We start from the raw sequence: 17,278 nt of genomic DNA, 5'->3' as shown, positions 1-17,278 counted from the left end.
AACTGCCGAACAGTTTTGCCCTTCAAATGTTAAGCTTCCTTTCATGGTCTGTAGAGCTAGCCTAGAGGTTCATGGATCTATCAGAGGCTCCAGATCGGCACAATGTACAGGAGCCCTGAGCCTGAAACTGAAGTTAAGGACCTCTGGGTATTCTAGATAAGTCTGAATGCTTTCTAGAGCTAGTAGTGGCCAAAATGCTTTTACTAGACAACCACAAAATAGTGTTATAAAAGAATAAAGGGGATGGGGGTGGGGCCGCACACAGTTAATCCCAGCCATCTGGAGGTAGAGACAGGTAGATCTAGTGAATTCCAGGCCAGCCAGGGCTACATGGTGAGAGCTCATTTCAAAACAAAACAAAAGATGCATAATACATGCATACATACATACATGAAATGAAAATGGAATCTAGGGGTTTTCTGCATAGCCCATCTCACTGTTTCATGTAGGTCAAAGGGATTGTTCTGTCTTGGATAGATTTGATGGGCTAGGGATGTACCTAAGTAGTAGGAAGCAGTTCAGCACACACCAAGCCCGAGATTCAGTCCCAGCACAAACAGGGGTCTAACAACTCGACTGTGCTGGACACCAGTGCAGAGCTACAGCTCAGCTCTCCTCTTTCTTCTTTGTCTTCTTCTGGAGGGTTTGTCTCCTGGAGAGACATGAAGCACGGGTTATAGAATTCAGTGGGAGGCATTCCTCGAAGCTTTGTCCACACTAGTTCTGAACTGATGGGAGAAATCTGCCAGAGACCTGTGTTCAGGTCACAACACCTGGGAAGACAGACCCCTGGGACCTGGCTGCCCTGGGTGGCCGTCATGGTAGGAGGGACACTTCATTCAGTGTGGCATTTCTATCACATTACTTGAAGTACATTATTTTCTTTAAATGCTTCTATAAATTCGGTGTTTTAAAGTCTGATTTTAGAGGCTGAAGAGATGGTTCTTTTGAGAGGCCTCAGGTCCGGTTCCCGGTACCCACATGGTGGCTCATAACCACCTGTCCCTCTATTTGGGGTAGGGAAGGTTCCATCATTGTTTTCTGGACCACAGGCGCTGCGTGCATGTGGTATACATGCAAGGAAAACACTCATAAATTAAAAAAAAATCTTAAAAGACTGAATTTTCAGAATGCTTATGTATGTTTTAAAATTATTTACATCTGTATACACACATAAAAATGAATTGACAACACTACTTAAACATTAATGCAGCTGTGAAGCTTATCCCCCCTCTGGAACGCAGGGCATGCTAAATGCTAGGAAGACAATGACTTAGTATGTCCCAGGAGTGACAACATAGGAACCCTTACATAATTATGACTTAAAGTGTCTTTGCTCTGTGATCTTACAAGAGAAAGGGAAACAAGGAATCCATGGGAAATAGCACAGACTGAAGCAGCCTTCGCTTGCTGTTCTATCCAAATGTCAGGCACCTGTCTACCCACACTGAGTGCCTGCCAGTCTCTAGATGAACGGTGATGTCTCGGGCCCTGTGTCCTGCCTGTACTCTCTGTAGAGCTGGAAAGCCTCACTCTTGTCACACCTGTGCAAAGCTTCTCTTCGTTCTTCAGGGTCTGTGTGGCCTCGCAGGACCCACCCCTGCCAGGCATCATCTCACTGGGTGTCAGTGAACTACGGAGCTGGCTCATGGACACAAGGCCACCCTAGAATTGAGTAATCGTAGCTTACCTACCTCGGTCACTCCTGAATCTCTTTGCTTTGAGTAATCCTCTGGCTTTTTCTTCCCCTGGTCCCTCATGATTGCAATCTGAAGAAGACATGGCTTGGTTCTCTGAAAGCAAAAGGACTTTAGGAACGGGGTTGCCCGGGCTGCAGCCACCTTGAGTTGTAATTTCCATGTTCGCCCCTGAGTAACCCTTGTCTGCCTTCCCTACTATTTTCTAGCACACTATAGAGGGCCACAGCCATTAGAACGGCTGTGGAGCTTTCTGTACAGATGTGGTACTATCTCAGGCAGGATGCGATCACGCCATCAGGATTTGCTCCCTGCAATTGGTACTTCCTTCCTTGAGTGAAAGCCAGCTCTGTCTTGATTGCTATATGAGTTCCTGCTGCTGTGCCCAGACTGTGAAAACCCCACAGAGACCACCAGAAACCACAACCCACTGTAATCACATGAGGGTTTTTATTCAAGCTAGAGCTTGGGCCACCAACCTTCCTGATGGAATGAACAGGAAAGAGAGTGAGCCCCCAGGTCTAAGTGAAGGGGGTTTATACAGGAAAAAAACCACAAGCCAGTATTCTTAACTGTTAAGCCATCTCTCCAGGCCTCTCCTTTTTTATTTAGTCTTCCACATGAACTGAATGGCAGCTTGAGACATTCTCGGGTTGAGCTTTAAGTGCCCCGAAGCCTGAGAAACACATAGCAGTGTGGGTTTCAATTGTTGGTTTTAGGGTTTTGTTTTATTTCTTCTGCTTTATTTTGTTTTTGAGACAGTCTACCCTGGCTTGCCTAGAACTTATTAAGTAGCAGCCCAGGCTAGCCTCAAACTCAAAATCTCCTGCCTCAGCCTCCATAGTGTTGATGGTGAGCTTGCACACCACCCTGTCCAGTTATTCATAATAGCTTTAAAAATAATAAGGTTTAAATACAGAGTTAATTGTGCTAATGCATACATTTCCCTTCACAGTGCACGCCACGTTGTTTTATGTCTTCTTTTTTTTTTTTTTTTTTTTTTTTTTTTTTTTTTTTTTTTTTTGTATCCCAAACTGTTTATTGATTGTTCATCATGGAAAATGGATGCACCTTTTTAGGGTGAACCAGAGATTAAATACCTTTTGCAGGAAGGAATATCTGGGAAGGGAAGCTTATTGGCTAAACCCTCAGGGCCTCTAGATACCTCATTAGCATGGACAACTGTCTGGGCTACATAACCACAGGTCATGTTTCCTATGTGGGAAGTGCGGCATGTGTTCCAGGCCAGGAATCTGGTAGGGAGCAGGGAGCCGCCTCCTGTCTCAGGCGGTGCCAGGGTTTTGTGTTTCCTATGAACAGGTTTTGTATTCTTTGGAGAAGTCTTACTTTCAATTAACCTTTTCTATGGTGAGTGTCCCTAACCAAAGCAAAATGAAAGAGGGTGTGTGTTCTACGGTCATAAGGAAATAATAATAGCAAGATGAAGATCTCACCAGAGTGAAACTAGGCCCTGCCTACAATGAGGTGTGGCAGCTGCACTGACTTACTTTTGGCTGCGCCCTGGTAACGGCTTTTAGTGGTAACCTCGCTGGAGGCCTTGCCTTCCTCATCTTCTTCCTCCACCTCCTCTTCGACAACATGGTTAGGCTTCTGGATGGTGGAACTCCGACCTGGACGCTGCTGCTGCTTCTGCCTCTGCATCCGGCTCTTCCTCCGCAGACGGACTTTCCGGGGAGTAGATACCCTCAGTTCTTTTTTCTGCATCTATTTTAAAAAAAAAAAGGCTGGGGCTGGAGAGATGGCTCAGTGGCTGCTCTTTCAGAGGTCCTGAGTTCAATTCCCAGCAACCACGTGATGGCTTACAACCATCTGTAATGGAATCTGATGCCCTCTTTTGGTTTGTCTGAAGAGAGCTACAATCTACTCATATACATAAAATCAACAATTCTTTTTTAAAAAAGGCAAATTTTCAACTTAAAAAAAAAAAGACCTACTTTCAGCAGGATGTGGTAGCATGCACCGGTAGTGGAGACTAAGGCAGGAGGATATCTTAAACCAGGAGTCCAAGACCAAAAACAGCGCATGCAACGTGGTGAAAGTCTTTCCAACAAAAAGGGGAAGGAGAGAAAGGGAAAAGGGAGCCAGCTATTCTGTGCCCATTCAAACCCACTTTTAAAGCTGTGTGACGCCAAGTGTCTTCTACCCGAGTGGCTATAAGCCCACACAGCACATGGTTTGGTGGAGTAAAGGCAACACACAAGTGGGAATGGGGGAGGAGTGCTGGCACCTGATCTCTGTGTGTGTGTGTGTGTGTGCACACATGCGTACACGTGCAAGAGTGCACCTGGGAGCTGTGTACATCTCTGATTATGTCACTCACAGCTCAGAAGTAGCAGTCGGAGAAGCCCCTTCAGACACGCCCCTCTGGGGCAGTAGAAGCTACCTGTGTTCTTCCCTAAGCTGCAGACACCTGACCTGCTGAGACTGCACCAAGCTCCCATGCTTCCCAGACATTCCTAGTGTAGCCTTCAATGCAAATACTATACCTCAGCTTCCAGAACAGGCTGAGGCGATTAGACCTGCTCAGCATGCCAGACTTAGGAGCTAAAAGAGCTAGCTGAGCCAGTGTCGTACATGGCAGAGGGTTCTACAGTCTTTTTTATTTCCTTCCTATTTTCTTTTCTTTTTCTTTTTAAATATTTATTTATTATATGTAAGTCCACTGTAGCTGTCTTCAGACACTCCAAACACTCCAGAAGAGGGCATCAGATCCCATTACAGATGGTTATGAGCCACCATTGTGGTTGCTGGAATTTGAACTCAGGATCTTCAGAAGAGCAGTCAGTGCTCTTAACCGCTGAGCCATCTCGCCAGATCCCCTATTTATTTATTTTCTTTTTACTTCTTGTGATACCAGGAATCAAATCCAAGGCTGTACCCACTCGAGAGAAAGCATTCTGCTACTGAACTTGGCTGTACTTTTTTCTATAGTTTTTTTTTTTTTTTTTTTTTTTTTTTTTTTTTTTTTCCGAGACAGGGTTTCTCTGTGTAGCCCTGGCTGTCCTGGCACTCACTTTGTAGACCAGGCTGTGTACTTTTTTCTAATGTTGGAAGGTTTTCTGTGGAGTCACACAGAGATGAGAGTGATGTTATCTGTAATCCCACTGCAGTCATTGGTAGTGGTAAGTGTAACTATAGGCAGGAGAGTAGGATGGTTCCCCACTGATTACAACAAATAAAATAGCAACAATAATAATGGACCATATAGTAATGGATAATAATAATAATAATGGACCGTCAAGAAGTCTCAATGGGTCAAAGCTTGCTGCACTAATCTGACTACCTGAATTCAACCCCCAGAGTCCTCAATGAAGGAAATAACAAAGTCCTGAAAAATTGTCCTCTGATGCACACTTCTACACATCACACACACACACACAGGGTAATTTTTTTTTCAAACTTCAGGAAAACAGCTCTAAATGTACAAAAGGTCCCAATATAAAGCTGAGTTAATATACCTTGATCAAATCTGGGCATAGCCACTCAGGATCATGATCAGCCATCGGGAGAATTCTGATCTGTGTCTTTGAACTTCTGTTCCCAAATGAAAGGGTCATCTTCTTGTATGTGGCCCTGTCTGTACAGTAAGGTCTGCCGGGAAATGAAATATCTGTCTCACATTTATCAAAAACACCAAACCTGCCCATGGGTAGTGATGACCTCACACTAGGCAGAGGAAACAGGCAGGATTACAGTTCTGGTCCATCTGTTCACTGCTCAGGAAAATGGGGTGGGTGACTCAGGCTGCAGGAGGAGAGGCAGGTGGCCAGATGGAGTGCTTTTACAAAGAAAACCCCCAACTACAATGACAGACAAGGAACATGAAATCTCCATTCCACAAGAGGGGAGCATGCGCAAACAGGAACATTTTGAGAACTGAGTTGCTCCCTCTACTCAAAAAAAGCAAAAATAAAATGTAGGCAGCCAAGTGTGTGATCCTGTTTCAAAACCAAATTGAGCCACAGTGGCAGGAGGGGGCCTCAACAGCTCAGGCCAAGTCGTGAATCTCAGCGGGGAAACAACCTGTAATCCCACCACTCAGGCAAAGGCAGGAGGATTGCAAGCTTGAGGTGAAGGAGAGTCGTGAGTCCAAAGCCAGCCTGGGTTACGTGGCAAGACTGTCACACACAGTAAATGCTTCTTGAGCATGGGAAGGCAGCTCCTGACTGGGTCCAGAAGTGAAGAAAGGACCCGAGGAAAGAAACCTTACCCCAGTGCAACTCAGAGCAAGTGGTAAAAAACAAACCCAGAACCAGACATGTTTCAGGATGGAAAGGTTGGGCTTCACTTCCTATGCCAGGTTTATGCGCCAAGTTAACACAATACCCCTGTGACACGCACATTAGATATCTAACGAGCCTGCAAATCTGTGAGCTTGAGATCCTCAAGACTATATAACCTATGTAATTGGGTTTTTAATTTTTTTTTAATTTACAAAGTTGCACAACCATGCCCACAATCTGATTTTAAAATACCAAAGCATCTTCAAAGGAAGCATGTGCCCACTGTAATGGAAAGTGCTGTATCTCTCTCTGTCTCTCTGTCTCTCTGTCTCTCTGTCTCTGTCTCTCTCTCTCTGTCTCTCTCTCTCTCTCTCTCTCTCTCTCTCTCTCTCTCTCTCTCTCTATCTCTCTGGAAGTTGGCTAAAGGGAAAGGTGTCCAGAAGGGGCCAAAGCACCCACCCACTGCCACCTCAGAGCCAGGCCCATGTCTTGAGTGGGCAAAGGCTACAGCACTTTGGTCACACCTGTTGTAAGCACACCTCAGCACTACACTCTGTTGACAAGTTTAGCTTTCTTGGGTCAGTTTCACTAAAGAGTGAGAACCCAGCAGACAGCAAGCTACAATGGTGGTAAGCCTTTCCCAGGAGCACTGACCAGCGACAGGCCATGCACCAGTCCCTTGTAAGTGTCTGTAACATGAGCTATTTCCCTGAGAAACCTGTAGTTATCTTTAAAAACTTGTCGGGGCTGGCGAGATGGCTCAGTGGGTAAGAGCGCCCGACTGCTCTTCCGAAGGTCCAGAGTTCAAATCCCAGCAACCACATGGTGGCTCACAACCATCCGTAACGAGATCTGGCGCCCTCTTCTGGAGTGTCTGAAGACAGCTACAGTGTACTTACATATAATAAATAAATAAATCTTTAAAAAAAAAAAAAAACAAAACATTGTCATCCTGGACCCAGCTGTGCCTGTTGCTGAACTGCACTAGGGGATGATGTCAGGGAAGGGGCGGGCTTTCCGAGCACAGCTCTGCTTGGCTCTTTAACTGCAAGGAGCAGCATGTATGTGCATGTCAAAAGTTACCAAAAGGGCCGAGTAGTGGTAGCACACGCCTTTATTCCCACAGAGGCAGGAAGATCTCTGAGTTTGAGGCCAGGCTGGTCTACAGAGTTGCAGGTCAGCCAGGGCTACACAGAGAAACCCTGTCTGGAAAACAACAACAACAACAACAACAACGTTACCTAAAGGTAAGTCTGGACTGAAAGATGGCCTGACCACGGAGACCAGTATCTTCCCGGATAAACAGGTGGTTTCGATTGTCCTGCAGTGGGGTTTTGTAGATATCATACACTTCCTTGCCTAAATGCAGGGACATGCTGGAAAGGGGTAACAATTCAGGTATTAGGATGCTTCGTGAACAGCCCAGGATCCTGTCCTCAGAGAAGTCATAGGAAAACAAACACAGCCTGTTTCCAAACGGGGAAAGTCTGCCTGTAATCCTCGCGCTTGGGAGGCGGAGCAAGAGGATCAGGAGCTTAAAGATCATAGCACAGGCTCAGAATCAGCTACAAAGTGAGCTCTGGGCCAGGATGGGCTGTGAACCCCTGTCTTTTGTTTGTCTGTTTGAGACTGTGTAGCCTTGGGTGGCCTGGAAATGAGTGTGTAAGCCGGGGGATGGGGGGGGCACTATTTTATAGAGATCAGCCTGCCTCTCTCTCTCCCACAGTGCTAGGATCAAAGGTGTGCTCTACTACAGGAGATGAGACCCTGTCTTTAAAAAAAAAAAAAAAATGAAATCTCTTCTCTTTGTGGTGGTTTAAATGAGAATGTTGCCCTAAATGGTCAGAGGTACCATTGAGTACTTGGTCCCCAATTGCTGCTGTTTGGGTAGGGGTAAGAGGTATGGCCTTTGAGAGGCCTTTCCTTTAAGAGAAAGTATGTCATTGGACGTGGCTTCTGAGGTTTCAAAGCCACTGCCAATGCCAGTTAGCACACTTTCTGCCTCCTGCATGGCTGGAGAGAGGTGAGGGCCACTATCCCTGCTGCCATTGCCATGATGGCTTCCTATCCCTCTGGAACTTTAAGTCCAAATAAACCTCTTCTATAAGTTGTCTCTGACATGGTATTTTTATCAGAGCAATAGAAAAGTAACTTAATATGTAGTTCAGAGTAAAAAGTGGTAAAATCTACTTTTTAGCTTATAATAGAATCGTCTTATAAAAATCTTCCCATATATACCTTTAAATTAGTAAACTGAAATGAATTTTAAAATATTTCAGCCGGGCAGTGGTGGAGGCAGACCTTTAATCCCAGCACTTGGGAGTCAGAGGCAGGCGGATTTCTGAGTTCCAGGCCAGCCTGGTCTACAGAGTGAGTTCCAGGACAGCCAGGACTATACAGAGAAACCCTGTCTTGAAAGAAACAAAAACAAAAACAAACAAACAAAAAACAAACAAAAAAAACAAAAACCAAACAAACAAAAAAACAAAAACAAAAAATTCTGTTTAGGGGCTCAGGCTAGGGTCTCGGGCTATCTGTAGCCTAGTTTAGGGGCTCAGGCTATCTAGCTCAGTTGGTAGAACGCTTGCCTTACAAACATGCAGCACTGGGTTTGATTCCCAGCACAGGTTATTTCAAGTTGCCCTGATCTCTCAAAGGCGAGCCTTGTAGCTGATGGAATCGAGCCAGACTTAAGCTCTCCCACTACCGGGCTGTAAGGCCATAACTGCTTCTCTCTCTCAGGCTTCCTAGGTAAAGGCAGCAGCCTAGATTTCCCCAATTCTTAAGTCCTACAGAACACTTCAAGGTATCCAAGCCTCCCTCAAGTGTTCTAACACTCACCTTCCATCTGACCACTTGACTATCCGAGCATTGCTTTCTTTAGTTTTAAAACCTTCTTGATCCCGGCAGATCCTCCAGCGTATAGTATTTTCCACCTGGTTCAAAATAGAAAGGTATTAGACAACCAATTTACCTAGCTATATGTTCTTTGTTCCTCTAATAATGCATAATCATACACTAAAAATTGATGGGTGATAAGAAAGTGGCTGATTAGCTGGGTATGATGGCGCACGCCTTTAGTCCCAGCACTTGGGAGACAGAGGCAGGTGGCTTTCTGAGTTAGAGGCCAGCCTGGTCTACAAAGTGAGTTCCAGGACAGCCAGGACTACACAGAGAAACCCTGTCTCAAAAAACCAAAGAAAGAAAGAAAGAGGCTGACTGTGCAGCTCTGCCACTCATTGACGACAGACGTCTGGAGGAGTGGTAGCTAACCAGGCACTCTGTGCACGCTTCCAGAGGCCTAGGTCTGAGCAGTGGGAGGAGGCTAAGACGGACGCTGCCTGAAACCACACCTAAGAGCTCCGTAGGAACAGAGAGGTTAGTCCACACAAGGTAGGCTGCCAAAATCCACACCAACTGAGGGTGTAACATAGTGCTAGAGCAATTGCCTAGCATATATGAGGTCCCTAGTTGTTTTCAGTACACGCACGCACACACACACACAATTTCTTGGAAGGACTGTGGGCCGCTCACAGGAACTGATCAAATAATCATGGATCCATACGGTCTGAGCTAAGGCCTCTGCATATGCATTCTGGCTGTATAGCTCAGTGTTCTCGGGGGACTATGAACAGTGGGAGTAGGGATGCTGCGGACTCTTTCGTGCTTGAGACTCTTTTCCCCCTACTGGGTTGCCTTGTCCAGCCTTGATATGAGGGTTGGTGCCTGGTCTTATTGTAACTTGTTATGCCCTGTTCAATTGGTATCCCCGGGAGGAAGAGTGGATCTTGGAGAGAGGCAAATTTGGGAGGAAGGACTAGGAAGAGTGGAAGGAGGGGAAACTGTGGGTGGGGATGTAATGTATGAGAAAATAAATAAAATTCCTCCTTTTCCAAAAAAAAAGTGTGTATGTGTGTGTCGGGGCCAGTGCCATGGCTCACTGGATAAAGGGGCTTGCTGCCAAGCCTGACTACCTGAGTTGAATCCCCATGATCCATGTAATAGGATGTGAGAACTTCTGCCCATTGGTTTTTGATCCATGTGCACATACACGTGCATGTTCTTACACACACAGATAAATGGTTTTTGTTTTAAGAAAAAAGGGTTTCTTAGTCTAATGACAAAAGCTCTATGACAGTTTAAGTTGTTTTTTTTTTTTTAAAGACTAAATAACTAGGAGCTAGAGAGATAACTTAGCAATTAAGAACATTTGTTGCTTTTTCAGAGGACCCAGGTTCAGTTCCCAGCACCCATATTAGACAGCTCACAACCATCTATAATTCCAGCTCCAGAGAAACTGATACTCTCTTCTGGACTTTGCAGATACACACACACACACACACACATGATCTACTGACAGACAGACAGATACACATGAGAATGATGATGATGTTCAAGAATGGTAAAACAATTACCAGCAAATTAAAATCTGAGCCCAAATTTATCTCATGAAGTCGAGAACTGCAAGTCAAAAGAGACCACTAAAAACAGCCCATGCCAGCGTTACCCTCTGTGTGTGAACAATGGTGGTCCTTTGTCATCCCAACATTCTCAAGAGAAATCCCCTACTGGCAAGGTCTGCTGCTGGGCACAGTCTCCATGTGGTGGGAGGTTGCTGGAACATACCTGGGAGGGAGTGTGGGGCGGGGCCACACCTTCCACTGTTCATCCTGGGGGACGCTAATGAGTCTCAACAGTTTCCACCTTTACTTATTATACCGATATTATAATATAGGTTTAATTTAAGTTAAAACTTAAACTGAGATGGGCAGAGGCAGGCGGATTTCTGAGTTCGAGGTCAGCCTGGTCTACAGAGTGAGTTCCAGGACAGCCAGGGCTACACAGAGAAACCCTGTCTCCAAAAAAAGCAAAAACAAAAACTGAGATGGGGCTAGTAGGTGCACACCTTTAATCCCAGCACTTGGGAGGCAGAGGTAGGTGGATTTCTGAGTTCGAGGCCAGCCTGGTCTACAGAGTGAGGTCCAGGACAGCCAGGGCTACACAGAGAAACCCTGTCTCAAAAAACCAAAAAAACAAACAAACAAACAAAAAAACTGAAAACATTAGGAAAGTGTCAATTCTAAAGGAGGGAGAACAGGTGTATGCTTACTCCCCTAAAGATATCTGGAAAGCCGGTTCACCTACGTGTTCTAGCGGTGTCTGTTGAGTAAGTGGGAAACGTTAGGAACGTTCTTAAGCTCTAGTCTCACATTATCACCCGTGTTTACTGTCTAAAGGAAAAAGAAGTCAGGGGATGGAGAGATGACTTAAGATTAAGAGCACCTGATGCTCTTTCAGAGGATCCAGACTTGGTTCCCAGCATCCACAGGGTGACTCACACCCATCCACAAATTCCAGTTTCAGAGGATTTGATGGCCTCTTCCAACCTCTGCAGGTACTAGACACAGATGTGGTGCACATACACACACATGCAGTCAAAGCACTCACTCATGAACTAAACATAAGAAACAATGTGAGGAAGAACTCAGCCGGCATGGTAGAGCATGCCTGTGGCCACAGCTACTCGGAGGCTGAGGAGAGGGGGGACTACAAGGAAATGGAACAGAAGATGGCACAGTACCTTCAATTTTAACCTAGCTTTGTCTTCCTCACAGAGCACGTTCTCATCTTCAAATTCATCTTCATAATACTGAGGATCAAATGGTCTAAATTTTTGCCATATTAGTCATAATTAGTGATTGAATGACTATAAACTGATCGTCTCTAGAACAATATATCACTGCTGAAAAGTGACTTCATGAGAACCTTCAGGAAGTATGCCAATACTATTTCCTTGAAATTTCTTTTTAAAACAAATTTCTGGGGGGTGGGGGTGGGGGGTTGGAGAGATGGCTCAGTGGCTAAGAGCATGGAAAACCTGGGTTCCATTCCCAGCACCCATATGACAGCTCACAACTGCCTCACACTCTCTTGTTCTCAGTCATCTTATGGGCTCATGACAGATAAACTACACTTTTCAATCTCTTGAACCTTTTAGTCAGTTCTCTTACTTAGGATCTATCCTGAGAAACCTGGGTAATTTAACAAAATACAGTTCATTTCCCAAGTCCGAGTTGATGCTGGGAACTGCTATTTTCACTCTGGTTTCAAAGACGCGGCGTTCCAGCTGCTGTTTCCAAGACACTCCAAAGGTTCCAGCTGTGCTCTGCGAGTGGCAGACACAGGTCTGAAAGGAAGTGATGTCACACACACTTTAGGGACAGCCACTCCTTCCTCCAAGCCTCTCCCTAAAACATCACCCCAACCACACCCACAAGGAAAAAGAGCAACAATAAATTTCATGGGGAAATTAAGATATGTTAACCTGAATATATTTTGTTGGCATAGCCATTATTCTATTTTGCAGGAGACATTAAGGAGTATAAATAATTCAACCCATCATTACTAAGTAACTGCCCAAAATCAGAAAAGAACAGCAATGTTGCTCACATGGCACATCATAAGCATGGGTAAGAAGACCTTTTCAATCAAAGGTGTCCATGGTAACAGTCCCATAGTCCCACCCCTCAAGTTTGGCACTGCTCTCATTCTAATGGTTCCTCCTGTGCCTTCTAATTGTTTCCCTAAATGACTAAATCAGCTGGGAATGTCACATTAGTCCTCTCTGAACACACTCCCTCTCAACATGAGAGACTCATTACCCCCAGAATCTTTTCTCTTAGCCTTCAGTCCTGTGAACAGTTGTGACTGGGGATTGTACTCACAACAGGCTGTCTTGGAGTAGGTGCTTGCTGGTCCTCATCGCTCTCTGAGGAAATGTCATCTATATCTCCAAACAGATCCATGTTCCCACTGTCATCTTCAGTGTTGAAGGAATATACATTACTAATTGGTCTAACTAAAGTTATTTTTGATTTTTAATTATGTATATGGGGGAGAGTGATATGTGTTACCTGAGGGCAGGTCAGATGGGGGTCAGGTCCCCTGGAGGTGGAATTACAAGTGGTTGTGAGCTGCCCACCACAGGGGCTGGGAACTGAATTTGGGTCTCCTGCAAGACCAAGTGCACCCCCTCCCTGCCTCTAGCCCCCTCACTGATGTTCTTAGTGCAGATCCTCAACACTTTCCCAATATTTACAAACCAAATCTGTACCAAACCATCTTGAGCTGGCTCCTCGAGCCTGGCCTTTAGCAAGGCTCCCTTGAGTGTCACCAGGAGAGCCATCTTGAAGAGGGTTCCCAGAACTGGGCATGGTGGTGCACACCATGCGTGGTGGTGAGCCCAGCATTTAGGAAGCAGAAAGGGAGTTAGGACTAGCCTGGACTACATGAGACCCTGGTTCTAGGGATTCCACTGGCTGTGACACTTTCTCATGGCCTGTTTGTCATGTCATGCTTATCTGTGGGATCAACAAACTATCACCTCACTATGAATAATGCCATGGGTTCTCTGCCTTGCTTGTTTTCCTAGGGTCACTCATCACTAGGAGGGAAGCGGTTGCTTTGATGTGAAAACACACACCCTGCCTGTGGGGACTCCTACCCGCATAGTGAAAAACAGCTGTATAAGCTAGCTCCTGTATAACAGATATGTATAAACAGATCCTTCCGCTACAGACAGGCCTTCAGAGAGTGCAGCCCTGTGAGTACCTGAACAAGAGCCTCACAGCTAAGACATTTCCATGTTCCTGAGCGCAAGGATCTGAGTGAGAGAATTCCTATGCTGTTCTAAGCTGTTGTGCACCGGGATGCCTGGACATGGAACAAAGACACTTTCTCCTCTCATCCCCTGTATCTCTCCCCATTCTCTTTATTCTCCAGGATCCCTAATGGCCTCATCCAGTCTTAGGATACGTAACATGGACACTTGAGCCCTCCACACTCAAGAGGATGAACTACAACAGCCAGCTTTAAAAAGATTATTAACGTGACTAGTAAAGGAGACGCTGGAGCTATGAGGCCCTCTGAGACCCTCTGACTTTAAACTCTGCCATTATAACCACGGACCAGATAATGATGTTCTCAAAGTTCCCACCATTCCAAAAGGTCTTCTATAGGCCCCCATCAACTCTGGAAAGCAATGCTATAGCCCATGACTGAACAAAGCCACTTTATACTTATACTAGTTACCTGTGCGCACGAAGACCAGCAACCTTAAATAGTAAACAGTCTAACGGAACAGCTCGCCAATATAGCAAGACCGAATTCTAGCCCGGAAACATTGCCTAGATTTTAAATACAAGGTTTTTAGCATTCATTTGCATGTTTATGTTGTGGAAGTCAGAGGACAACCTGCAGGAGGCAGTTCTCTCTACTGTGTGGCTTCCGGGAATCAAACCGAGGTCATCAAACATGGCACCAAGCATCCTAGGCCACTGAGCCATCTCAGTGGCCCGACTGAAAGACCAAGAAGACACAATGACAAATACCTTGAGTAAAAGAGGGCTATACCACAAAATGTAGCTACTCAAAATAACAAGGGGATAATACAAATAATCCAGTTACCTGATGATTATAAACCACCGAAATTTACTACAGAAGAAATCACCAAAACAACCCTGTCTCTATTAAGGAAACCAAACTGGTAGTTAAAAAGCCTAAATAAATAATAAAATAAAAATTCAAAAATTGGGCATGGTAGCACATACCTTTAATCCCAGAACTGGTAAGGAGAGGTAGGCAGATCTCTGAGTTTGAGGCCAGTGTGGTCTACAGAGGGAATTCCAGGACAGTCAGGGCTACACAGAAAAACTATCTCAAAACAAGAAAAAACAATAACAAACAAACCTTTATTTATGTATGTATGTATGTATGTATGTATGTATGTATGTATGTATTGGTTTTTCGAGACAGGGTTTCTCTGTGTAGCCCTGGCTGGCCTCAAACTCAGAAAGCCATCTGCCTCTGCCTCCCAAGTGCTGGGATTAAAGGCGTGCACCACCACTGCCCAGCCAAACAAACCTTTTTATCTAGAGGCTCCACTGGATTTTGATAGCTGGATATACTTAATATAAGCCCTAACCAGCTATCGTAGCAGAGCGGTGATAGACTTTTTAAAGTACTTTTCTAGTATCTTATCCTTACAGGAAAAAAAAATGTAAAAATATTTTAACATTTCCTAAATTGTTTTCTTCCTTCAAATATTTCGGCAAAGCAGACATAGTAGCATACCTGAATCTAGGCTACATACTAACAACTGTCTTAAAGAAGAGAAAAAAGGGGGCTGGAGAGATGGCTCAGCAGGTAAGAGCACTGGCTATTCTTCCAGAGGTCCTGAGTTCAAATCCCAGCAACCACATGGTGGCTCACAACCATCTGTAATGGAACCTGATGCCCTCTTCTGGTGTCTGAAGACAGCTACAGTATACTCATATACATAAAATAAATAATTCCTTTTATTTTTTTTAATGTAAAGAGAGGGGAGGAGAGAGGGGGAGAGAGAGAGAGAGAGAGAGAGAGAGAGAGAGAGAGAGAGAGAGAGAGAGAATGGGCTACCACTCATGTCAGTAATCCTAGCAATTAGGAGCCTAAAAAAACCTAAGTTCAAGCACAGCCTGGGCTATACAGCAAAACACTGCCTAAATAAAATAAATAAAAATTTAAAAACAAAATCTAATACATTTAAAATTACATTAAAGCTTAAAGTTGTTTGCTAGGTTACTATAAAAATATAGAATTTTAATTAGAAAGATAGCTAAATACAGAGAACAACATCCAAATGCAGGCCTGAGAAAATACTGGGAAGAGGTAAAATTATTAGAACTTAAACATTTAGCCAGATATGGTGGCTCACACCTGTAATCCCAGTATTTGGGAGACAGAAACAGGAGCACTACTGTGAGTTAGAAGCTATCCTAGGCTACAGAATAAGACGTGGTCTCAAAAAAAAATTTTTTTTTTTTTAACTAACAGCCTGGAAGCAGGCAGATCTCTTGTGAGTTTATGGCTGGCCTGGTCTACAGAGCAAGTTCTAAGACAGCCAAGGCTACCCAGAGAAACCCGGTCTCAAAAAACAAACAAATAAAAAAAAATAAAAAAATAAAAAAATAAAACAGAACAAAAAACCTTCCCCACCCCAAACACACAAACTTAAAATTCCTCAAGAAAGTGGCCCCGAGAGCCAGGACAGGTCTGCAACCCCAAAGCCTGGGGGGCTGAGGCAGGAGACCCTCTAGGGTAGCTTCAGTCTGTGAGGACTACAAAGTGAGGCTGCCTCAAAAGAACAGACCTTCCCAGAAAAACCCCTCGTACCTGAGGAGAGCAGCCTCGTACCTGAGGAGAGCACTGGCCTGGAGACTCTGGGGACTCTGGGGACACTGCGGTTGGCTCGGCTAGCCTGGCTTCACAGGGGACTCGGCTGCTGTGGGAAGGAACTGCAACTCCTCACCTGAACTGCTGGTGGAGCCCTCACAGAAACTCGAACAGGAAGTCCCCTGAAGGGCCCAGGAGCAAACAGGAAGGAGCTAACCCCACTCTGCTAGCCAGCCGTCCAGTCTCCCTAGAGCGCCCCCAACAGGCTGGCTGGCAAAGATGAACACAGCATCACAAAACTCGATTGATCGGCTTAGAGGACACACACACACACACACACACACACACACACACACACACGTTGCCTTGGGAAGGCTGGTTGGCAAAGATGAACACAGCATCACAAAACTCGATCGATCGGCTTAGAGGACACACACACACACACACACACACACACACACACACACACACACGTTGCCTTGGGAAGGATGGAGGCAACAAAAGGGCTCTTAAACCGGGCAGAGGAGTTTCAGCTCACCTACAAAATACACAGGAACTTAAATTCTAAGTAAGAAAAGGGGTGGGATGGTTAGTCAGGATTTTTTTCTTTAAAAAGGAAAAAAAGTTACCATACTTTTAAAGATTAAAATTAGTGGCAGGAGAGACGGCCCCTGTCGTTAAGTGTGTATGCTGCTCCGGCAGAGGACCCAAGTTCGGTTCCCAGCACCCATGTTAGGCATCTCACAACCACGAGTAACTCCTGCTCTAGGGGATCTGACGCCCCCTTCTGGCCATCTCAGGTGCCCCACCACCACGGTACATATACACAAACACACATAAATAAAAATGGTTAACTTTTTTATGTTTTGTTCATTTTACATGTATTTTTAAAAAGTATAGGGCTGGAGAGATGGCTCAGTGGTTAAGAGCACCAACTGCTCTTCCAGAGGTCCTGAGTTCAATTCCCAGGAACCACATGGTGGCTCACAACCATCTCTAATGGGATCTGATGCCTTCTTCTGGTGTGTCTGAAAACAGCTACAGTGGACTCATATAACATTAATAAATAAATCTTTTTTTTTTTCTTTGGTTTTTCGAGACAGGGTTTCTCTGTATAGCCCTGGC

The 17,278-nt window shown here is 45.0% G+C and overlaps 1 protein-coding gene across 1 annotated transcript; it reads right to left on the bottom strand.

Moving 5' to 3' along the window:
• Positions 1–346: 346 nt before the first annotated feature.
• On the bottom strand, positions 347–12,928 carry LOC110302645 (RNA polymerase-associated protein LEO1-like). The gene is made up of 9 exons (XM_021173440.2): positions 12,667–12,928; positions 11,953–12,128; positions 11,523–11,607; positions 8,783–8,877; positions 7,183–7,317; positions 5,177–5,309; positions 3,206–3,422; positions 1,695–1,793; positions 347–652 (listed from the first exon to the last, which is right to left on the bottom strand). The coding sequence occupies exons 1-9, from the start codon at positions 12,745–12,747 to the stop codon at positions 600–602; spliced, it is 1,074 nt and encodes a 357-aa protein (XP_021029099.2). The 5' UTR covers positions 12,748–12,928; the 3' UTR covers positions 347–599.
• Positions 12,929–17,278: the final 4,350 nt, after the last annotated feature.

The sequence above is a fragment of the Mus caroli genome, chromosome 9 (assembly GCF_900094665.2).
Source record: "Mus caroli chromosome 9, CAROLI_EIJ_v1.1, whole genome shotgun sequence".
Lineage (NCBI taxonomy): Eukaryota > Metazoa > Chordata > Mammalia > Rodentia > Muridae > Mus > Mus caroli.
Note: the sequence above shows the minus strand (reverse complement) of the source record. Positions and strands in the feature narration are given on the sequence as shown.